Raw genomic sequence first — 24,703 nt, forward strand, 5'->3', positions numbered from 1 at the left:
TAATGGAGGGAAAAGATTCCCAACGTCATTAAAATCATACAACATCAAGCCAGATGGTCAGAGTTTTAGGAAGGTTTTTGTGCAGCCTCCGGACTCTCGGGTCAGGTGGGAGGACCTGGGCGCGGCGCCCGAGGATTTGAAGCCGGAACTCTGGCCTCCGCCCATTGGTTGGCATTTTGACCCTTGCCGGTCACTCTGCAGCCCGCGTGGCCGCGCCCTCCCGGAACTGGCGGGCGTCGCGGCGGTGCGAGCCATGGAGGTCCTTCCCGAGGGCGGGACGCGGGACCCGCTGCAAGCCGAGGAGGCGGCGGGGCACCTGGCAGCCGAGGGCGACGAGGAACCGCAGCCCTGCGGCCGCACGAGCCGTACCGCGTCCCTGGTGAGCGGGCTGCTCACTGAGCTCTACAGCTGCACCGAGGAGGAGGAGGTGGCAGCCGGCGGGGATCGTGCATCCCGGGGCCGCCCCCCACGCAGCGACAGCCTGGATAGTTCCACCGAGACTTCTGGTTCCGACGTGTTCCTGGGCGGCCGCAGCGTGGGCGACTCCCGGGTGCTGCAGGAGCTGCGGGAGCGGCCGAGCCTGCGGCTCCAGATGCAGTACCTGCGGCGTAAAGGTGAGCGGCGGCGCGGGGACTCCTGCTCATCTGTGCCACTCGTCCACCTGCCGTCCTGCGCTACCTGCGTTACCTGTCCACCTGTGCCATTGCGCCCCCTGCCCTCCTGCACCACCTGTCCACCTGCGCCATTTGCGTCCCCTGCTCACCTGCCCTCCTGCACCTTTCCACCTGACCTCCTGCGCCACCTGTCCACCCGCGCCATTTACGCCAGCTGCCCACCTGCTCATCTGCGCCATCTGGACGCCGCCACCCTGTCGCACACCGGAGAATGCGGAGTCTCACTTCATCTGACTTTGGTCACCTACTGTGACACTTTCTGTATTTCCTAATGCCCAGCCCTTCCCCCTCTGCAGGTGTGGCTCAGAGCCTGGCCGAATCTCCTCAGCTCCTCCCACGCCCTTCTGGTGTCCAAGGCTCAGTCTAGAATCTTAACTTCACCCGAGCAGCCGTTAAGACTAGTTTGGAGTTTCTTCTTTGTGTATCACAAGTTATCTAGAGGATGCTGGGAGAAGAGAGACGCACGACTTCTAGGACTTTCCACTCCACCCCCTTCCCTAGCCAGGCCACTCGGATAGGGTTTAACAAGGGAAGCCGAATAATTCGATAATGCAATTTCGCAGTAGAGCGTAAATTCCCAGCAGCTTTGGTCTAATCTGGGTCTCTGGAGAGGATTGAGTGGACAGTCTGAGGGCTTGGCCTTCACGGTGCATTTAACTGCTGCCACTTTCCACCCTCCCGGTAGCGTGGAGCCTTGGTTTCCTCGGAGGAGAGGCTAATTTGATATTTCTTTTGTTATCAAGCCCGGGGGCTCACGTTATGGCCGAGAAGATTATTATTAGCCTTCAATAATGACAGCTTAGATTTCAGGCATCAGGACTAGCTGTCTTTTTGCATAGACCTAGGGAAACCTCAATTTACAGGGTGTAGTAAGTTGTGGGGAACAGAAGCCACCATCACATTTCTTGCAAGTATCCTCCTCGTGCTAAATGACTCTGGGAGGGATAAAGAGAATTATACAGTGCTCGTGTACTTGCTGTAACTGGTCTAGCTGGTTCCAGAAAGAAAGAAAAAAAGAAAAAAAAAACCAACAATAAATCTGCTTTCTCCTACATGCGAAAACAGTTCTCAGCTTCCTTTTCCGCTTTTCCGGCTTCCTAATGAAGTTTTTTGTTTTCTTCCCTCCAGCTGACTGCAATACTTTGGCTGGAGTTGGGCCCTTTTATTTTATATAACTATCCAACTGTGCTAAGAGTTGTGTTTATGCCCAAACTCTTGTTATAGGGCAGTAGTTCAGAGTCCAACAGAATCAGTTTTGAAAATTTTGATTTGCATTTCCTCATTTGAGAGGCCTATTCCTGTTTCACTACCAGGAGACTCTGGGAACTGCTAATCTCCTTTCGGTAGAGGGAAACCTGGCAGCCCAGCCAAGTTTGCAGGAGAGGTCCACAGTTTGCAAGTGGGCGTCCCATCTGCCTTGTGACCAGCTGCTCTACCAATCCCTCACAGGCCCCAGGAGAGTCGTTTCTCCCCAGTTTTCATCTCATTGCTAACCCAGCTGCCAGTGAATCCTCTCTTTCCCTGCAGTTGACATGTTGGTTGGACAAGGTGCCACAAAGTGACATATTGTCTCTGTTGATAAACATTGCTAGAACACTGTGATTAGACAGTCAGGTGAGCGAGGCAGTTGTCTGCAGAAATAATGCTCTTTGAGTTTGGTTGTTTTCAGTTTCAGAAACAAGTCATTCCAACGTTACTCTAAGTACTGTGTTCACTTGGGTTTCACATAACGCAGATAACCCGTGAATTAGTCAGTTCTCCTCAATGCGGCACACCTTGTTGTCACATCAGCAAAGCACCCGTCCAGCTAGTGTGTATGTGCATCTGTGATTTAAGGGGCAGCAACAAAACGGCATCTAAAGGAAACTGGACTGTGTGTGGTGAGGGGTTTGAACTTTGGAGTCAAATTCCCTGGTTGACATACTGTCACTATTTCTAGCTAGCTGTATAGCCTCGGGCAAGCTATTTACCCAATTTAATGTGTGTTAGATGTTCAGGGAATGTTAGAGATAATTTTCATTATTACAAACCCATTTATCACATAAGGATAAAATTCCTTAGAGAGGAAATTAGTCAGTTTTCCAGCCAACCATTTCCTCTGTGACTTAGTGAGAAACGGAGTTGACACGGAGGCCGATTCTGCCCTTGGTATGTTTATTACTGTGGGAGATATTTCTACCTGGGGCTCTGAACATGATGACCAGACATGTAGGCAAAACACCCAAGCACATAAAATAATTCTTAAACAGCTAAAAGAACTAATAACCATAATAATAATTAATAGCAGTAGCAATTCTGCATTCTTAAAACTATTGCTCACAACAATGTGAGATAACGTAAAAAACCCTATCTAATATTTGGTGGTTTTTTGTTGTTGTTGTTGTTGTTGTTGTTGTTGTTTGTTTTTGAGACAGAGTTTCTCTGTGTAGCTTTGGAGCCTGTCCTGTAACTCTCTCTGTAGATCAGGCTGGCTTCAAACTCACAGAGATTCTCCTATCTCTGCCTCCCGAGTGCGCCACCACCACCCAGTCAATTTTTGGTGTTCCTTAGGGCACCTACAACTCAGCATTTCTCCGTATTATGTACTATTTCCAGCGAAAAACAACTTGGGGCTGGAGAGATGATTCAGCAGTTAAGATTACTGACTCTTCCAAAGGACTGGGTTCACATCCTACCATACGGCTTGGCTAACAACCGTCTGTACCTCCAAGAATGCAGAATTATTTGATCCTTTTAGAGGAAATACATTTTCTGCCACATATGGAAAATTGCCGAGGTTCTAAAATGAAATTTACTGGGTGGGCTATTAGAAGAGCACATGCTTAAGCAAAACTAGCACAACCACATTATTTCAACTGACAATTGATAAAGTTGTTTTTAGCCGGTTTTCTATTTTTGTGGTCTTGGGGTTTGAACAACCAGGGCCTTGCACAAGTTAGGCAAGGCCTCTCTGCCGCTGAGCCCTCTTTTACTTTTTTATTTATTTTTTGTGTATATGTATGTACATATGTGTGTATATTTCGTGCACACAGAAGTCAGAGGACAGAGGACAGTGTGCCACCATGATTGCATTTTTATATGGGTGCTGGGCTTGGTGAGTTTGCATGGTAAGTTTAACTGTCTCTCCAGCACTTAAGTTCTTGAGACTGGATCTTAGTTATACTGTCTGACTTTGAACTTGTGATCCTCCTGCCTCAGTCTTTTGAGCTGGGGCTGTTTTAGGCCTGCACTGTCAGGCTCAATGAGTGCTAATTTTTCAAGCATTAAGAGGTAAATGGGCCCCTGGAGCTGGTTATGGTAAAAGTAGGAGTCTTTGCTGATGTGTTACATATAGCATCAAGGATACCATTTATCATGTAGAATTTGTCTTCTGAGTAAAGTGGAGGATGAATGGATGATTCCTAAGACTGGAAAGTCTTAGCTGAAGATGTACATGATATCCTGGGTGAAAAAATAGAAAAATAGGTTTTTTGTTTGTTTGTATTTTGGTTTCTTTATTTTTTTTCTATTTTTTCTTTTTATTATTATTATTATTAATTCAAGTTAGGGAACAGGCTTGTTTCACATGTACTTCCCCTCTCCCTCCCCTCACCCCCATTCCTTCTCCCCCACCTCCAACCTACCCCCCACCCCATCCACCCACCACTCCCCAGGCAGGGTAGGGCCTCCAACCGGGGCTCCACCAAGTCCACCAAATTTTCCTGTGCTGGGCCTAGGCCCCTCCCCATGTGTTCAGAGACAGAGCGAATCCCTTCAAGTGGGATGGGCTCTCGAAGTCCCCCCCACCCACCAGGGCAAAACGCCAGTCCACCTCTGGAGGCTCCCAGGAGTGCAGGGGCCTCCCCATTGGCATCCATGATCAGGGGGCTGGATTAGTCCCGTACTGGCCTCCCAAAGAGCATCTGGGGTCGATATGCTTTCCCTTTTTCAGGCCAACTGTTTCTGTGGGTTTCTCCAACCAGGTACAGACCCCTTCGTTCTTCATTCCTCCCTCTCTTCAACTAAGTTCCAGATTTCAGCTCAGTGTATTTCTGTGGATGTCTGTCTCTGCTTCCATCAGCCACTGGATGAGGACTCTAGGATAGCATAGAGAGTAGTCATCAATCTCATTCTAGGGGAAGGGTTTCTAGGCCATCCTCTCCTCCACTGCCCGGACTGTCAGATCGTTTCTTTCTTTTTTAAGATTTATTAATTATGTATACAGTGTTCTGCCTGCATGTATCCCTGGAGGCCAGAAGAAGGCAACAGATCTCTTTACAGATGGTTGTGAGCTACCATGTGGTTACTGGGAATTGAACTCAGGACCTCTGGAAGAGCAGCCAGTGCTCTTAACCTCTAAGCCATCTCTCCAGCCCTATTTTTTGGTTTCTTGAGACAGGGTTTCTTTGTGTAGCTTTGGAGTCTGTCCTGGAACTCCCTCAGTAGACCAGGCTGGTCTTGAATTCACAGAGATCTGCCTGCCTCTGCCTCCCCAGTGCTGGGACTAAAGGCGTGTGCCATCACTGCCTGGAATTAGTGGGTGTGTGCCATCACTGCCTAGGAACTGTGTCTCCTAGATAGGCACCTTTTGATGAGTAGCACACTAGGGGTTTATATCCCTCTCACAGGATATAATCTTTCTTTCTTGATAGACTCTAGTGAGCTGAAGACAATCCTTGGAGAGCTAAAGTACAGGATTGGCATCCAGTCGGCGAAATTACTCCGGCAGCTGAAGCAGAAAGATAGGCTTCTGCATAAAGTCCAGAAGAACTGTGACATCGTGACAGCCTGCTTGCAGGCTGTGTCACAGAAGAGAAGTAAGTCCGGGGGTACGGGGTGTTGGTCCATCCTTTGCCACCTTTGCTGGTAGTGAAACAGCAGCAGGCACTGCTTTGCAATATTTTGAAAAGTTGAGGAACAGACCAAACAATACAGCTTTCTATTTTTTATAATTTAAAATGAATGCCTTATGTCTAATGTTAAATCCTAGTTTTATTATTCATGATTTGAGGTCACACTTCACTCTGGCAATGGTTACTGTTTAGGTGATACCAAGGGACTTAACAAGCATCGAATGGATGTAACTTAAAGTCGTGTCCTTGTTCCCTTAATCTCTGTGCTCTAATTGAGGACATTAAACAATTGGCCTAACCAATGAGAACCACTCACAGCCTGCTCTGAAATCCAAGAAGGGCAAAGTGTTTGGGCAAATGAAACCTGGGTCTCGAATTGCCCTCTTTTAGCTAAGAGCAGCCTAGCTTGTTAACTAAATTAAAAAAAAAAAAAAAGAAACAAAAAAACAAAAACATGTTCAGTCACTGACCCATTTAGGTGTTAAAACTTTTGAATTAATTTTGTAATTCTCCATACAGTTGCATTGTGTTTTATTCTGCTAACCTGTCCCTGTTTTTGTTTTGCCTTCTTTGTTGACATGCAGCGTGATTGAGTGGGGCTCAGGTATGGCAAACACAGGCTCAAGAGTTGTTCTGATGAAATGCCTGGGGCAGTTTCTTGGGTGCATGACAGAGGGTCTTTTTCTTTTTACTTTCCTCTGCCATATTTTTATATGTAAACAGATCAAGGGTTTTTTTTTTTTTGTCTTGTTTTTATTTCAAAATTAAGATGTGTCTCTTTTCATGAAACAAATTCCAGGACTAATTAGTTTTCAATAATAGCATGAGGAGCTTAAAATCCCATCTGTGTTTTCTGCCTCTCTTCAATATATTGCTGTTTGCTATCCTCTACTTATTTACGGTTTTGACTGAGTGGTTTCTTCTAACGCATATAAAGCAGATTGCTGTCGGTGATCTCAGTGGTATCACGATGGCCCACACCAAGAGGAATGCAGTTGAGCAGAGGGACTTTCCTCTAGTCGGGCACTTATCTGAAGAGCTAGAGGAGGGTGACAGAAGGGGGTATGTGCATGGATCTGCATGCATGCATGTCTACATAGAGTTGGCATGCATTATGTGTCTTAACTTTTCATGGATTCTGACTCATTCAAATGTGTCATGTAAAAATGATTTCCCCTGTCTAGCATGAAAGACTGGTTTTGATCTTTTTCTTTCAACTCTGTGTCTATCTACTTAATTATTAGCTTCTCTGCAAGAAGTTAAAAACACAAGCTGGGAAAAGCATGGTGCTCTGATGTGTAGGGAAGACAGGGCAGGTGGGGCAGGTGAGAGGAGGCAGAGCTTGCTAGACTCTCTTTGTGCTTACTGGAGACTGATGGTAGACTTTAGATGTATTTGAGTGATTGAAGGATTGACATTTGTGTCTTTTAGACAAATGTGCCCACTAGGACCCAACTCATCTTGTGAGTCTATGACTGCATCTTCCCTCTGTTTTAAAAATGTCTCTTCAAGTCTAGCCAGAATTTTTCATTCCAGAGAATTTGGGCTGTCCGGAGCCTTCTCCAACAAGCTCAATTCATTTCTGATAATATGAATGCTTTAGAGTTACAGACTTTATACTCGTTGTTTACTTCTAGTACCTCATACTCTTTCTGCAGAGTCAACCAACAGCAAACACACTTGGGTTCTTTTTATTTTTTTTTAAGATTTTATTTATTTATTATGCATACAACATTCTGCTTCCATGTATATCTGCACACCAGAAGAGGGCATGAGATCTCATTATGGATGGTTGTGAGCCACCATGTGGTTGCTGGGAATTGAACTCAGGACCTCTGGAAGAGCAGCCAGTGCTCTTAACCTCTGAGCCATCTCTCCAGCCCCCACACTTGGGTTTTTAAGAACTGGAATCCCATTGCCATTCAGAACAACTGTTCCCACTTTAGTAGTAGCTGGCAACAGCATATTCAAATACAACTTGCTGACTTGTTTTATTAAATGCAAAAGTTTGGACTGGCGAGATGACTTGGTGGGTAAGAGAACTTGTATGAGGAGCTGGTAAGTTGGATCCATCCCCAGAACCCAGGTGAAAACATGTAACTGCTTATACTTTATAGTTTCTTACAAAAGTCTTATGGCAGTGTCTCAGTTACTGTCCTATTGCTGTGAAGAGACACCATGTCCAGTGCATCTCAAAAAGCAAGCATTTAATTAGGGGCTTGCTTACAGTTTCGGGGGTTGGTCCATGACCATCATGGTGGGGTGCATTGGCAGCTGGCAGGCATGGCATGGTTGCTGGAGCAGTAGCTGAGAGCTTACTTCTGGTCCACAAGCAGGAGAAAGAGAGAGAGAAAGAGGGAGACAGAGACAGAGAGACAAGAGAAACAGAGACAGAGAGGGTCAGAGAGAGAGACAGAGAGAGACAGAGAGACAGAGAGACAGAGAGACAGGGCCTGGTGTAGGCTTTTGAACAAGGCCCTACCTTCTATTCCTTCTTAACAATTTCACCCACTGGGGACCAAACATTCAAATATACGAGACCATGAGGGACATTCACATTCAGACCACCATAGGCAGTGTCTCTTTATTTTAAAACTGAGGTGGGCATAAGAAAAGAATGGTCTGCCAAGTGAGTTGGTTTGTCTGTTACTTAGTTCTCGGGAGGCTGAAGCAGGAGGATCAAGATTATGGGATAAGCCTAGGCTACACTGCCAGACACTATCTCAAAAAAAAAAAAAAAAAAAATCAAACAGGAGAGAGCATCAGGATCAGTATTTGTCTTATAGAACAATGTGTTTTCATTCTGTATCACCTAAGAATATCTATTTTTAATAATCATTTTAATACTAATTAAAAATAGCAGCACAGCTGTGATCATATATTGAGTGTATGCCTTATGCCCAACTATTGCCTTTCTCTCTCATGGCAACTCCTTTGGGTACATGGTATTAGAATACTGAGATTCAGCCAAAAGTCGCATTGCTGAGTGATTGAGAAAGAATTGGAAGATAGCAGTCTCAAAACTCCACGTTTTCCACCGTAAAGTACAAGTGCTCTGTCTCCCCACAACCCCTAGTTCTGTGATCTTGTTGCAGCATTGCTAAGTTCTGTAATGACCAGAAAATTAAACTCCTGGCTTATAGCATGCACAGCTTTAGAACTGCCTGCACAGGAAGGGAACAGTTATCTTGGCTAAACGATTGCCTTGTACAAACGCAGTTTGTCATGCAGGAAACCCCACTTAAAGGCTTTAAGACAATGAAAGGAATCAAAGGAATGTTGGGTCAGGAGGATCAAGAGTTTGAGGCCATACTGCATTTCGTAGTAAGACACTGTCTCAAAAACAAACAAACAAACAAACAAACAAAAACAATGCAAAACCTTCTCAAAATTCCAAATAAGCAAATTAGACCAGCAAAACCAGTGGTGCAGGAGCATTACTTGTCTGACAGAGGAGATATTTTCCCCACGTCTATCTAGGAATGGCTGTTGAGATATTTACCTGTTTTGCTTAATCTCCTTTTCCTGAAAGCAGAAGCCATGTTCTTAGTGTCACATGACTTTATAATTTTCTGTCTAGTAAATGTTAGGCTGGTTGAGCTGGTGAAAGGCTTATTATCAAGTAATAAGACATAGTTGCCACTTTAAAGTTGTGGTAAGAGGAAACACGAGCAAAATATGAATGTATGTGGCCATATCAAAGCCAATACATACAGGCTTCTCAGACAGCTGGCAGCCTTGTTTTAGTAACCAATCCACTCTGGCATCCTGAGTCTTATTGTTTCTTATAAATGTCTGCAGAGCAAGTGCCAGGATAGGCTCCAAAGCTACACAGAGAAACCCTGTCTCTAAAAACCAAACCAAACCAAACCAAACCAAACCAAACAAAACAAAACAAAACAAAAAAAAACACCCAAAAACCAAAACAAATAAATGTCTGCAGGGTACAGGTGCCTTGTCAAATAGTTGAGTGTCCTTTGTGTATATGTGTGTATGTGTTGGTGTCTATGTGCATGTGTGCAGGTATATATGTGTGTATGGGTGCAGTTATATAGGTATGCATGTGTGCATATGTGTAGGTGTGCATATGTGCATGTGTGCAGGTGTGCTGATATGCATATGTGCAGGTATTCAGGTATGCATGTGTGCATGTGTGCAGGTATTCAGGTATGCATGTGTGCATGTGTACATGCGTGTGCAGGTGTACATGTGTGCAGGTATGCATGTGTGCAGGTATGCATGTGTGTGTGTGCATGAGTACATGTGTGTATGTGTGCAGGTGTACATGTGTGCAGGTGTACATGTGTGTATGTGTGCAGGTGTACATGTGTGTATGTGTGCAGGTGTACATGTGTGAAGGTGTACATGTGTGCAGGTGTACATGTGTGTATGTGTGCAGGTGTACATGTGTGAAGGTGTACATGTGTGCAGGTGTACATGTGTGTATGTGTGCAGGTGTACATGTGTGTATGTGTGCAGGTGTGCATGTGTGTGTGTGCATGTGTACACGGCTGCAGGTATGCATGTGTGCAGGTGTGCGTGTGTACAAGTGTGTGTATGTTGTGCACTGTGTGTGCCTGTGTGTGAAGGTCAGAGGCCAACCTTTGGGAGTTAGTTCTCTCCCTCTACTGTATGGGACCAGGGGACTGAACTCAGGTGTATAGACTTGGAGGCAAGACCCTTTTTCCTCGGAGCCACCTCACTGGCTCTAGACACTGTTTTTCAGTCTATCATTTTGGTTTGTCACAGCATTGTAATAGTGACCAGTTTTCCTTCAGTCACTGCTTACAGAAACACAACTAAAATAGACTTAAATGCCTAAGCGGATTGGAAAACATAATTAAAAATCTAGGGCAGATACAGCTAACTTGGTCCAGTTGCCTGAACAGAATCTTTGCAAATGACAGTCACTACTTACCAATTTGTCCTCCAGCCAGCAATCCCGTGTGAATGAGTGGATTTATTCTCCCAGAGCTTCCGAAACTCCACAGTTCACTTCCCTTGGTCCCTTGTGTCTCCTGCTCACTAGGAATCAAGAAATAGGTTCTTTGTATATGAGAAAGTGAGAAATGCTGTAGAAGGAGAAAGAAGGGTCAGGTGGATTTGACAGGACGGTGGGACTGACAGTCTGTTAATTTTGTTGGTGCAGTGGCTGCATGTGTTTAGTTTGCTGGTTACTGTTGTAATTCAGCACCTTTGCTTGATATTATTGGCTGTCCTGGTGACATTTTGTATGAGGCACCCATTTCCCTTCATGAACAATCTGACAGTTTCTTACAGATTTGATGGTGTTCTTTGTCACATACATGTCTTACACATGTCTCCCCCATTTACTTATTTGTTTTTTGTCTTTTCATAAAACGAATGTCACCAAGTAAGCAACATTGCTAAGTCCTACTTATCAGATTTCACAGTCATGTGACCTGTGCTTTCACTAGGGTCTCTCAGGTGGTTTAACTCAAACTCAGTATGTGGCTGAAAATGACCTGGAACTTCTTTTTAATCTGTTAACTTTTTGAATAATTCAATAATTCGCACAATATATTTTGGTCACACTCACCCCCAGTGCCCTCTCCTGCCCACTTCCTCCTATCCAGCACCATTCTTATCACAACTAACCTTACTTTTAACCTCATGGTGAAAGAAAAATTTTGTGTGACTCACTGAATTTAATTAGGGTTGCTCATGTGAGCATGGGCAGTTTACCAGTGACTGCACCACTGAAGAAAGTGATTCCTCCTCCCCCACCATCATATGCTCTTAGCTCCTTAGCGAGGGGTGGGACCATGTGATCTATCTTCCTCCTCAGGATGCTGATGGGCCCAATGGTGTGTAGGGAACGACAGCTGCTGAGTTCATGAATGCTACAGTCACACCACATCTAGAAGATGGCTTTTACTACCCTCCTTCCCACCTTCCAGCCCTTACTTTTCTCTGTTTCTTCTTTCACAGTGCTCCCCGAACCTTGGAGCAGGTGATGATGATATGTCCGGATGAGTAGCAGTCACTCAACAGTCATTTATTCTTATCACCTTGACTAGTTATGAATATCTGTCATAACTGCTTTCCACTGTGAAATGAGGCTTCTCTGACTGACAGCAGCATATCTATGGCTATAAATAAATATTTGGAAGACAATTTGAGGGCACAAGACATCAGTTTAGCAAAACAACAATAGCAGCTTTCCCTCTGGGTTCTGTGACCACCTCACCATGGGCTTTTGACCAGGTTTACAGTACCAGGCATTGATTTCTGCCCGTGGAGTGGGCTTCAAATACAAACAGAAAACAGTGGGTTATTCCCATAACAGTCATGCCATTATTGCATCATATTTTACCTGGCAGTTTGATTGTATACCATGCAGCATCCATAACTAGTTGAGACTATTGGTGCCTCCCACGCACTGCCCCAGCAGCTTGTATAGCACCTTCTGCCAGTATGAAAGCTAGCCAGCAGGGAGGAAGGTTCCAGATCACTTCCAGTTTGATTTCTCTATATGATCTTAAACTTTTGATCCTCCTGTCTCTACCTCCCAAGTGCTGGGATCACAGGCAGGTACCATCATGCCCCAGTTTATGCAGAGCAAACCTAGGATGTCATAAATGCTAGATCAACACTCTACCAACCGAGGATGAGGGAAAAGGGGAAGGGAACAAGGGAAAGGGGACAGGGGTATTTGTCCAGGAGTGACAAAGGACTGCCTCTGGATAGAGAGGAGACAGACATGGCCCATAGGAAAATGGTGACTTACAAAGGTACAAGGGGAAACCCCATGTTAGGATGAGGTGTTTAATTTTACTTGGGTATGTTAATTAAATGAGCTAAAGGGGGCTTTTGATTTCTGGACTTCAATACTTTGATAGCTGGTTCTAAGATAGCCACAGGAGAAGGAAGCAGACAAATAAAGGAATGAACCTTGGTGGGTAGCTTTAAGATAAATGTAATCTAAAAGTTTTTGTTGTTGTTTTGTTTTTGTTTTTAGCAAGGCAGAGGGAATGGGGGAGAAGGGCAAGGCCTGCCAGAGCTGTGCTTGCCCTGCTCAGGCTGCCTAGAGTCCCTTCAGAGATTTTACCCCACCAGCAAGCAAGCAATTAGTTCTGCAGTGGACAGCAGCTGAATGTCTTTTAATTCAGTTGGATACTGACACTATCTACGTTGATAAAGGTACCGCCTACTTCAGAATAACTCCCAGGTTGTTTCATTTATGCCTATGAGGGAGTGGGTAGACCCAGCATTCCCATAGCACAATCCACAGCTTAAATTACTTAGAGCAGTTCACAGAACTCAGAGCAACAACACACTTACCTCATCAAGACTGCCGATGCAACGCTATGCAATCATCAAGTCAAGCCATGCATGACTTAAGACATGGGAAGAGAGTCTGTGCTACCACGCGATCCCTGGGCTAGCCATATTCCAGGAGCCACACATTCATCTATCTCGAAGCTTTCTGGACTGTTTTATTTGTTTAATTTTCTGGAGATTTCATTGCATGCAGATTATTAAGCATGGGAAGTCATGTAGAAACAGGATTGGAGAAAGAGGTGTGGTGTAGTGCTAATATTCTGGGTGAGTGGGGCACCGGGCAGGGTGCCTTCAGATATGAGGAGCACATGTGAACAATCAGGGAATTGCTTTATGCTCCGGCACAGACATGTGGTGCAAAATCAGTGCATTTTTTTTTTTAGTTTTGGCTCTGAGGAGAAAAAGGAGCTGGTTAAAGGGTGGGGGAGGAGGGGTTGAGAATGAGATTGAGATGGCTTCAACATTATAACAAACTTACCTACTCCTTGACGGCCCTGATGCTGCACCCGAAACCAAGGACATGTTAGCCATGTCATTCTAGTCATCTAGTAAATAATAAGGACCACAGAAATTATGAGTCAAGATCTGTGGGGAAAAGAGAAAATAGTATCTTAGAGGATCAAAGCTCTTGTCTCCAGCCTGTGTGGTGAGCCTGCCCAGCAATGGGACTCGGTGTGGGAGCAGACACTGCCCCAGCCTGAGGAGAGAGGGCCTGAGGCAGGGAACCAGCTCTTCAGGGGGTTGGTATCATCCTCTCATTCTCCACTCTGAGCTTCCTGCATGTCAGTCCCAGAGTCATGGAGACTGTGGTGTGACCTAGGCTGCCTTTCAGTTTGAGATGTGACCTTCTGGGACTGTGGCGCCCATGTCTACTTCCAGTATGCTTTTACAGCTCCCAAAGCAGCCACGGTTATCGCTCCTTTTCCGTATTCCTTGTAGGTTATGATTTTAAACACTCCCTTTACTATATTTTTAGTGTGATTTTTTTCTTCTTCTGGAACCTAGAATTAGAATGCACTCTTTCCCCATCTGCCATTGTAACCCAGATGTACTGTGAGTGTGTTTGTGTGTGTGTGTGTGTGTGTGTGTGTGTGTGTGTGTGTGTGTGTATTTGTAAGTTCATTTGGTTGATGTATAAAAAGAAGCTAACATTTGGAATTTGAATGTAGATTTTTATCACCACCTTGTTAATACTGAATAGTTTGGAGTATGTTTCCAACATCTAATTAGCCTTGTTGTCTTCCCTGAAGTAATGTCGCTTATGACTGGGTGAAAGCAATTGACTGTTTTTTTTTCTTATGAAGCAGAACTAGAGTTTACTGCAAGAGATTTTAATATATATATATATATATATATTAAAGATTTTATTATGTATACAATGTTCTGCCTGCATGTATACCTGCAGGCTGGAAGAAGGCACCAGATCTCATTACAGATGGTTGTGAGCCACCATGTGGTTGCTGGGAATTGAACTCAGGACCTCTGGAAGAGCATCAGTGCTCTTAACTTCTGAGCCATCTCTCCAGCCCCTTAATATAGATTTTTAAGCATGAAGATCAGGGAAAAAAAAAGGTGCTTGGGAAAAACATATGACACACATGCTTGTTTTTTGATTTGTTTGAGGCAGGGCCTCATTATGTAGCTCTGGTTGTCCTGAGCTGTTTTGCCTCATAGACCAGGCTGTAGGAACTCACAGAAATCTGCCTGTGTGTACCCCCTGACTGCTAAGATTAAAGGTGTGCACCAACGTGTCTGGTGTGTGTAAATGTATATATTAATAGCAATTTCCCTTCACCAAGAAAAAAAATAAAGCATTTGAGCATCCTGTAGCTAAGAATTATGTTCCCACTTTTCATAATTTATTCCAAGGTAGCTGAAAACTCACATGACATGCAATAAGACCTCTTGAACTTCTAATTTCTGAGGTATTCCCGTGGCTTTGAGACAAATGATATATCTTCTTGTGACCTCATTTAAAAAGGACCAGGGTTTTAGGAAAAAATGTTTCTAGGTCTCGGTTGTTATAATTTGGAGGTAGAGGAGAATTCAGTGTGGTTTCTCTTTACCCACAAGCATCTGTTGAACATAGTGAGGCCAGTTCTCGCTTGGTGACACAATCAGGACTCCTTATCAAATACTTTCAGCAGGGGGAGCACTCTTAGGCTGTTATAGAAAGGCATTAAAGTTTATGTTTTATATGCTGATTCACCCAGGAGGGTAAGACAGACTATAAAACTAAAACCAGGGCTGGAGAGAAGGCTCAGAGGTTAAGAGCTCTGACTTCTCTTCCAGAGGTCCTGAGTTCAATTCCCAGCAACCACATGGTGGCTCACAACCATCTATAATGAGATCTGGTGCCCTCTTCTGGTGTGCAGATATATATGGAAGCAGAATGTTGTATACATAATAAATAAATTAAAAAAAAAACCAAAAAGCTAAAACCGTGTCTGGTGTGGCCACTTTGATAAGTGGGGAAGGGTAAGGGATGGGTGGAAAAGAATTCTGTCGAGATGCAAGCTTCTTAGTTTATACACATGCTTGAGTTTTGTGGATTTCCATACTCTAGAATTTTCAAGCTCATGGGAGCCATTTAGAATTAACCTTGCTCATTTTAAAGATATATTTTTATTTTTAATTATGTGTGGGTCTGGGTGGGCACCTACACAAGTGCCAATGCTGGTGGAGGCCAGAGGTCTGGGATGCCCTAGAGCTGGGATTTGAGTCCATTATGAACTGCCTTTCTTGGATGCTAAGAACCAGCTCAGGTCCTCTGTCAGACTGGCACTGCCAAGCTACTCTTCAGTCCCCAACTTTCTATTGACATCAGTGTGCATCAAATGCTTTCTTAGATGGGTAAAATGATTGCAGGTATGGCTATGATCTAGTAAACATTTACCTTATGACAGTGTTAGTACAATCTTTACACATGGGTGGAGAGGAGCGAGTGAAAGAATCACTTTCCGAGGTAGCAGAATGGCAAGAATAGGTCAATTGGGGATGTACTATTTGCAGAACATCTTTCGTACAACATGGTGGCTTTATGCTGAGTGTGCACCTGACCCTGTCTCTCCCAAGTGGGAGGAGGTATTTTTTTAAAAACCTGTGTTCTGTAGGCAGACTTTTCTTTCCTTCTCACCAGTTCCCAAATAATGGACCCACAGACATTGTTATTTATAAATGCTCATCCAATAGCTCAGGCTTATTACTAACTAGCTCTTACAATTTAAATTAACCCATTTCTATTAATCTATGTGTTGCCACGTGGCTCGTGGCTTTACCTGTCCTCCAGAATGTCTTGCTCCCTCTGCATCTCCTGGCAACTCCTCTGACTCCACCCTTCTTTATCCCAGCATCCTTAGTTTGGTTGTCCCACCTATACTTCCTGCCTAGATACCAGCCAGTCAGCTTTTTATTAACCAATTCAAGTGACAAATCTTTATAGTGTACAAAAGGATTATTCCACAGCAGTGTACTTTGCATTTTTGCTACTGATATTTTACTTTCAATGAATGATTTGCCACTGAAGAGTAATGTCATATTTTTTTTTTCTGGTAATGGTATGAGCAAGTAGCTGTTCATAATGGGCTATATATATAGAAATCTATTTTGATGTTGTGTGTTGCAAAAGAAGAGTTTCCCATGTATTCCGTGCCTAGATTACTCAAATTTCTTGTTTGTATTTTGGTGCATGTATGTCATTTCTTAGGAGTCATTCAGCTTATTATTGATTAATTTTGAGACAGTCTCTTCCTCCCTCCTCTCCCTCTCTCAGTTTTTTGAGACAGGATTTCTCTGTGTAGCACTGGCTGTCCTGGAACTGCCTATATATACCAGGCTGGTTTCAAACTCAGAGATCCATCTGCCTCTGCCTCCCAAGTGCTGGGGTTAAAAGTGTGTACCACCACTGCCCAGCAAGACAGGGTCTTTTGATGAACTAGAACTCACTGAATTGGATAGGCTATCTGGCCAGCAGATGTCTCTCCAATACTGGGATTCCATGTATACACCACCATGCGTGGCTTTGTTCTGGGGACCCAGCTCATGATTGTGCTGCAAATACTTTACCAACTGAGCTCTCTTCGCTAGGCTCCCCCACCCCATCGCATTTCCTCTTCCAGTATTGCCTTCTCTACACACTCACAGGAAAGGGCTCCCCCAGGACACAGCAGTAACGTGTGATGTTTGACTGTGCTTGTCAAATGGGTGGAAGCTGATGTAGATGGGTAATGTGGGTTTATTGTGTGCCTGTGGGTCTTTCAGTTCCAGGGGATAGGAAAAGTCACGGCACATTTTGCTGACACTACCTGCTATCTCCAGTAGAGGGCAAGCAGGTTCCTTTCCTTAGTCGGGGGATTCGGTCTCTGCTGTTTCTATCTAGTCCCACCAGTTTTCCACCAAGATCCTAGGGTCAGTTGTGTAGTTAAACACGGGCAGGAAAATGGTGCAGAATTATTTCCTTGCTTTTCCCCCATGCAACTTCATAAGTTGCAGAAAGTCCCTCTCAGTCCACGTTTATGACAGTCTCAAAATTTTGTGTCCCAAGAGTCTTCCATAACAGGCCTAAAGGACTCAACCTTAAGCCTCCATAAATGGGAAAAGTTTGGGATCTTCGAATGTTGGGTGACAAGTGTCAGCGGATCATCAGAAAGCCTTCTCTTGTCCATTGCCCACATCAGGACTCACAGCACTGCAGCGCCCCTACAGAAACGCAGAGACGTTTATGTAGCTCAGAGTCTACACATATCCATACAAAGAAGCTTTGCTGCTTCCCTTCTTGGAAGGCGTGACAATCATCAGCCCGTTTAAGGAAGAAGCTAAATTATGAACAACATTGGGCTGTGGGATTGCAAAATAAGGAGTCTTACACTGTATTTACACTGTATGTGTGCGTGAGAGAGAGAGAGAGAGAGAGAGAGAGAGAGAGAGAGAGAGAGAGAGAGAGAGAGAGACTTAAGATCCCACCCCCACCCCACCCCCATAACCTGACTGCCATGATTGCAATTGTGCGCATGGGGGCCTATGCTATTTTATGAGACTGTTGTTCATTCTGGCCAAGAACTCTTGGGCTCAGCCGAGCCTCCTGTTTTATTTAGCCTGTGAAATAGCTGGATCTGCAGGCGTGTTCCATTGTGCCCAGCTCTCTCTCAGGAGCCTGTGTTTGTTTGTTTGTTTTGAGTCACCCACTTGCCTTATTTATCTGTTTGTAAAGCAGTGTTTTACCTAGGAATTCCCTAGTGACTGATGCCTCCTCTTCAGAGTGTCTCATTGCAAAAGTACTTTTTTTTTTTTTTTTAAATCTCTGGGTGGCTAATCCTGCATCAGAAAACAGAGTTCCTGGGGGGAAATGTCCATTTCTTCCTGTTATGCTTCTGATCACAATATGTATATGTATATGATGTATATGTATGTGTATATGTATATGTATATGTAGTAATGTATAGTGATACAGACCTGTAATCTCAGCACTTGTGAGCCTGGAGCAGGAGGATTAAGCACAAGTTCAAGACCAACCTGAGCTACATAGCTGGACCCTGTCTTAGAAAACATAGCTGCCATTTATTTCTGTAGAAGGGAAATGACTGGATGAGCAGAAGTTGTCTGTGCTGTCCTAATAACTAACCATACCCCTGTGAAGGGCAGTGAAATGGAAACTCCAGTGTGTGGGCGTTCTCTTTATTCTGTTTTAGTGTCATGTCCATAGCCACGAGCCCTCTGCAGGTGGTTGGGGTCAGGGTTTCCTAAGTTCCTTAAATTTAGTTAACAATCCTTGTGCTTCAATTTTAATCTATATCAGTCAGGAAACTGTATCTAGAGTGTGTGTCAGTGTCACACATAGAGTAGTTTCAGAGGGATCTAGTGACCCAAGTTTCCCCATGTTCAGCATGAAGTCCTTCCTTCTGTTACATAACCACCAGTCTCCCTTCTGCTCCCATGACCCCAAGGCCTTGGCGAATGAGCATTGTCCTCCTGAACTAGAGTCTACTCCCAGCAACATCAGTCCAACCCCTCCAGGCTGTGCCAGCGTGTGCTTGTGGGATTTGTTTTAGTATTTTGAGTTGGGTCACCCTACTTTACTCACGGTTTTCTGTTCCTGTATTCCTCACTTCATTAACTCCACACCTGCCCCTCCTCTTCATCCTCCAGTGTCCCCAACATGAAGCTGGGAAGACACTTTATTGAAGGGTTCGTGGTGATGGAGGGACACTGTAGCACGGACGAAAATAAGAAGTGGTTATTGAATTGAGTCTTAGGCCATGTTGCTCTCAGATGTTCTTTGATGTAGAATTCTCTAATAACCTTTTCCTTTAGGTCTTCACAATCTATGTTATAGCTCAGCCATCCTTATTTTTAGGAATTCAAAGACAGGGCTTGGGCTATGGCTCAGTGGTAAAATGCTTTCCTAGCACACTCAAGTCCCTGGTTTGAATCCCAAGTGCTGCAGAGAAGCAGAAACAATTCCCCCACCTCCCCAAAAGAAACCAAACCCAGCAATATAGCAAGTCAAAGGCTTCCTATCCTAGGGGGCAAGCCTACATCGTGATCTAACCTAAGTTTTCTCCCTTGGAAGAGTCAGCTGTGGACTTGGCTGTCTATAACATCTGTCCATGTGGCTGCAGTTTACCTGGATGAGTTCAAACAGGGTGGTGAAGGCATTCTGTTCTAGTCTCATTTCTGTCAAAAACAAACAAACAACAACAACAAAAAAAAAAAACAAAACAAAAAAATCCCGGCAAAAAGCAAATTAGGGAGAAGGGTTATTTTGGCTTACAATTCCAGGTTACATTCCATCATAGCAGGGGAGTCAAGGCGGCAGGATGTTAAAACGGTCACACCACACCCACAGTCAGGAATAGAGAGTCAGTTGCTTGCCTGTGCTCAGCTGTATGTCTCCACTCTTACAAAGAGCCCCTGCCTAGGGAATAGTGCCACCCACAGTGGATGGGGCAGTGCACATCGGTTAACTTAATTAAGACTCTCCCCCACAGGTCAACCCAATGTGGGTAGTCCCTCATCTGGATTGTGTCAACTTGACAATGAAAGCTAACCGCCACACTTCCCAAACATTTCTCTTTAACTAAAGTTCATTTTCAGTCAAACTGAACATCAGATACTGTACATACAGTGTATGTTGACTCTATCAGAACTTTGACATGATGAGTGGTTCATAAGGTTTTTTTTTTTTCCCTCTGGTATGTATAATATGATGCAAGAATTTTTAAGCACTTAAAAAGCCCAGGGCATTTCGGGTTGAATCATTTCAGAAGTTATCTTAATTCTGCGCACACAGTGATTGCTACAGCTGCTTCTTGCTGAAGATGGAACACAACATTAGCACAAAAATGATTTCAAACTGATTATATCCTGGGTCTGCATCTTGGACATCACCTGTCTGTGGAGAGGGTTCTTGGTTTACTGCTGCCTCAGTTAAACTAACCAGCATCCCTCTGCCTTTTTCACATGGGATGAATTAATTTTAGAAACAAACCATTTTGGAAGTTTCTTGGGAAACGTGAAGGTTGACCAGATTTATCCTGGGTAACTCACAAGGTTGGTCATTGCAGAGAGGAAGGTTCTGGATGTCACCAAAGCCATCTCTCATGTCCTCACTGATTCCTGTGAGCCCTGTCATGGTGCCACATGTGCAAAACCAGCTCTGTTGCCCTCACCCACGAGCTTGCTCATTCCCTCTGCTATTCTGGAGTTTTGGGCTAACTGACACAGCTAGACTGACCTTGTTGAAGTTGCTTCTTGGTTATTTGTGTTAATACTAATTAGTAAATGATATGACAGTTGTAACTGTATTAGTTAGTAAGTAATATATGAATATGCAGAAATGATGGATATCAGATTCAGTGGAGAATACAAGTAGGGCTGAGAACAAGTCTGTTTTAGAACTCCCAGAATGCTTTGATCTTGTTTAAGTAAAGTTATCTGCTTATATTTTATTAATATAGTTGGTAGAATATGGCTTTAGAGTTAAACTGGGTTCATATCCCAACTAAATAATTAGTCATGTGACTTGGGGACTTTATTTATTTATTTATTTATTTATTTATTTATTTATTTATTTTGGTTTTTCAAGGTAAGGTTTCTCAGTATTGTTTTGGAACCTGTCCTGGAACTCGCTCCGTAGAACAGGCTGGCCTCAAACTCACAGAGATTCGTCTGCCTCTGCCTCCTGAATGCTGGGATTAAAGGTGTGCACCACCAACGACCAACTCGGGGTGGGAGGGGACTTCATTAATCTCTTTGTTCATTTAATCTCTTTTTATTTCTCTCTGTGATATGACTTTCCTGAGGAGAGATGAATGATGTCTGTTTATCTCAGATAGGGTACCCAAAAGCCAAAGATGATTCCACCTAAGTTTAGCTTGCTGAACCAAAGAGTTATTGTGGTTACCAGGCATAAATGAGGCATTATTTACAGAACATAAAGCAGCTGTGTGGCTGGAGATCCCACCCTCGCATGAGTGACGGCCCCCAAAAGCTGCATCCCTGAAGTTCCCTGGACAGCGTATGGACTGTTGCACCACCAAGGAGGCTTCTTCCATCAATTGTTTGCCAGTTATGCCCATGCCGAGGGGAGGGGGGTCTCAGGAAGCCCCCAACATTCTTTGCCTATAGTGACAAAATGAAGTCAAGAAAAAAAAAATCCCAATAATTTTCGGTAATCCCACCACCCAGAATCAACTACTTATATCTGTTGACTATGTTATCTTTTGGTCATTTTTTCCTGTTCCTAGTGAAAGTTACCCTACTAATATATGCATCTTTTTTAAAAAATTGGAATGTCGCCGGGCGTTGGTGGCGCACGCCTTTAATCCCAGCACTCAGGAGGCAGAGGCAGGTGGATCTCTGTGAGTTCGAGACCAGCCTGGTCTACAAGAGCTAGTTCCAGGACAGCCTCCAAAGCCACAGAGAAACCCTGTCTCGAAAAACCAAAAAAAAAAAAAAAAAAAAAAAAAAAAATTGGAATGTTGAGTTAAATAATTAAAACACGAAGTCTGGTATCTAACTCATAGTCAGCAGTTGACCTCTGACTGTTCATATTGTTATTCCCTTCCCATGCTTGCTGCCGTATGTATGCATCTCTATTAGGAATATACTCCTGGGCAAGTTAAGGAACTTAGAAAAATGCTTTTTTAAAAATATTTTTTATTTTTATTTTCTGTGTATAGGTGTTTTGCCTGCATGTATGTCTGCACTGAATGTATGTAGAGGCCAAAAGAGGTCAAATTGCATCTCATTGGAACTGGAGTTACAGATGGTTGTGAGCCACAATGTGGGTGCTAGGAACTGAACTGGGTCTTCAGGAAGAACAGCCAGTGCTGAACCATGTCTCTAGACCCCACATCCTCCCTGCTCTCCTGCCCCGTTTTGGAACAATTTTTTTTGATGTTAGTACATGTAGGTACGTGGAATACACACACACACACACACACACACACACACACACACACACACACACACACGGTTATTTGTATTTCAAAGAATGAATAAAAAAAATCCCTAAACTGGCAAGACTGTGTTTGACAAATTCAAAAAAAAAATCAAGATGAACGATGTGACCAATTTGTCAGTAGAGATGAATGCTTATTTTAAAAATTACTTTCCTGACATTTTAGACATGATCACTAGGCCAGATTGGGTAGTAATAGAATTAAAATGTACAGGAGCTCAAGTGACCTGGCGGAGTAATCTGTGACAGTGTTGCTGTATAAAGTAAAATGCCAGTGTGGTAGCACACGCCTTTAATCCCAGCACCGTGGAGGCAGAGGCAGGCGGATCTCTGTGAGTCTGAGGCCAGCCTGGTCTACAAAGTGAGTTCCAGGACAACCAGGGCTGTGTGGTAAGACCCTCTCTCAAAGACAAAACAACACAACACTGCACAACAACAACAACCAACCAACAAAACAAAAACAAGTCTTCAAAAGTAACCCAAGTGCCTTTATGCACTCCTACTAATGATAGAACAAGTGATATTTCTTTGAGAGCTACTAGCTGTGTGGCAAGCATGTGGTAGATGTTTGTCTGTAGTACTTGCTCCCAAGAACAACAGCTAAGGAGCTGGTACTTCATTTGTCTCACTTTCTGGGTAAGGAAACCGAGATGTTACCCATTTGAGTGATAGAGTCAGGCTTCTAGCCCTGGCAACTGTTTTTAAATTTATATTATTATTGTTATTATTATTATTATTATTATTATTATTATTATTATTTTGGTTTTTTCCAAATAGGGTTTCTCTGTGAAACAGTCCTGGCTGACCTGGAACTTGCTTTGTAGACCAGGCTGGCCTTAAACACACAGAAATCCTCCTGCCTCTACCTCCCAAGTGCTGTCTGGCGACTGGATTGTAGACTGTGAGCTTTAGCTACTATCCCATACCAACTCCCTTTGCATGTGCATGTACAGGATGAGCAGGGCGAGCTTGTGATAGCTGAGTATCACACATTTTGGAAACTTGTCAGGAGACTAAGAATAGCGTGTGGATTTTTTTCATTGCACAAATGTTAGTCAAAATAACTGTTCATAAACACATCTGCTTATTCCTCTTGTAACTGAATTAAAAAGTCAGTTTTTAGTGAGTGGGAAGTCAGGGTTTTCTTCTTGACACGACGACTTTCTGATTTTATTTATTTTTAACATTCATGTACCAGTTAGCAAATGTGTAGGCGGCCCCGTGATAGCTGCAGGCACGGGTGGAGAGACATGAAACAATGAATAAAATTAGTTTGTGTGTTCAAAGATGCTTATGATTTATTGAGGGGATCAAAGGCTTCCTATGAATAATGCAGGCACACAGATGAACTACACGTGAGGATGGCAAGTGTTGGGTGTGAAATATAGGTGTTAAGGGAGGAAGGACCCTACTCTTATGTGCTTTGTGTTTTCTAGGTATAGTTAAAAAGACATCTATAAGCTGGGCACAGTGACACTGGCCTTTAACCAGCACTCAGGAGGCAGAGGCAGAAGCAAGTATATATCTCTCTGAGTTAAAGGCTAGCCTGGTCTACATAGCAAGTTTCAGGATAGTCAGGGCTACACAGTGAGAGGAGAAAAAAAAAAGCCATGGAGAGAATGACTGTATCAGTCTCTATGTTAGAAAGCTATTTCAAATTTTCTCAAAATATACAGGTTTATCACCGCTAATCCAAAAGTCCAAAATTAGAAGATTTGAGCCCCAATATGATGATAATACAAGTAGAAAAACTCTATACCATAAACTTTATGTACAAACCTTTTGTTTTTTGAGACAGGGTCTTGCTAGGTAACCTAACCTAACTCAAACTCTCAATTCTCCTGTCCAGACCCCCGAATGCTAGGATTATAGGCATGGATCACCACACCTGGCCTCAAGATAGTTGAGGCCTTTCCAGGGCATGTAGAAAGTGAAAACGAAATGCAGGCCCCATTCCCATGATTCTTCACTGTATATATTCAAATATGTCTTAACAAAAACCTCCCAAAATCCCAAATTTGAAACACTTGTGGTCACAACCATTTAGATAAGGGACACAGAAACTATCATTAGGCATCTAGTGTTAGGAAGGCTTAAAATTATCAGAGGTAATCTTCTCTTTTTAGAAGACATAATGTGTTTCCTCCCCAGGAGCTGGTGTATATGATTGGTGTTGGCATTATGCCAGACTGACATCCTGCCAAGTGATGCTCTGTTGCAAGCAGGGACTAAAGACATGGTAATTAAAGGTGCTGCTGTTGCTATATTAAGTTCACAAGTAGACTCCGCCACCCTGCATTGCTTCTAGCAGCGAGAGAGAATACAGAAAGTGCATCTATCAAGCTGTCTGCTTCCTTAGAGTTCCTCTCCATTGCTAAGGCTTCTGTGGACCTTGGCACTCAAGAACACAAATGTGGCCATTTGCTAGGCTA

At 43.7% G+C, this 24,703-nt stretch overlaps 1 protein-coding gene across 1 annotated transcript in view; it reads left to right on the plus strand.

Moving 5' to 3' along the window:
* The first annotated feature begins 253 nt into the window (after nucleotides 1-253).
* Tbc1d30 (TBC1 domain family member 30) overlaps nucleotides 254-24,703 on the plus strand; it is a 70,083-nt gene continuing 45,633 nt past the window's right edge. Inside the window, exons 1-2 of the mRNA XM_027392304.2 lie at nucleotides 254-614; nucleotides 5,306-5,470. Coding sequence (XP_027248105.1) covers nucleotides 254-614; nucleotides 5,306-5,470 — 526 coding nt within the window. The remainder of the gene's footprint in view (nucleotides 615-5,305; nucleotides 5,471-24,703) is intronic.

Source organism: Cricetulus griseus (genome assembly GCF_003668045.3).
Source record: "Cricetulus griseus strain 17A/GY chromosome 1 unlocalized genomic scaffold, alternate assembly CriGri-PICRH-1.0 chr1_0, whole genome shotgun sequence".
In the NCBI taxonomy this organism is placed as follows: domain Eukaryota; kingdom Metazoa; phylum Chordata; class Mammalia; order Rodentia; family Cricetidae; genus Cricetulus; species Cricetulus griseus.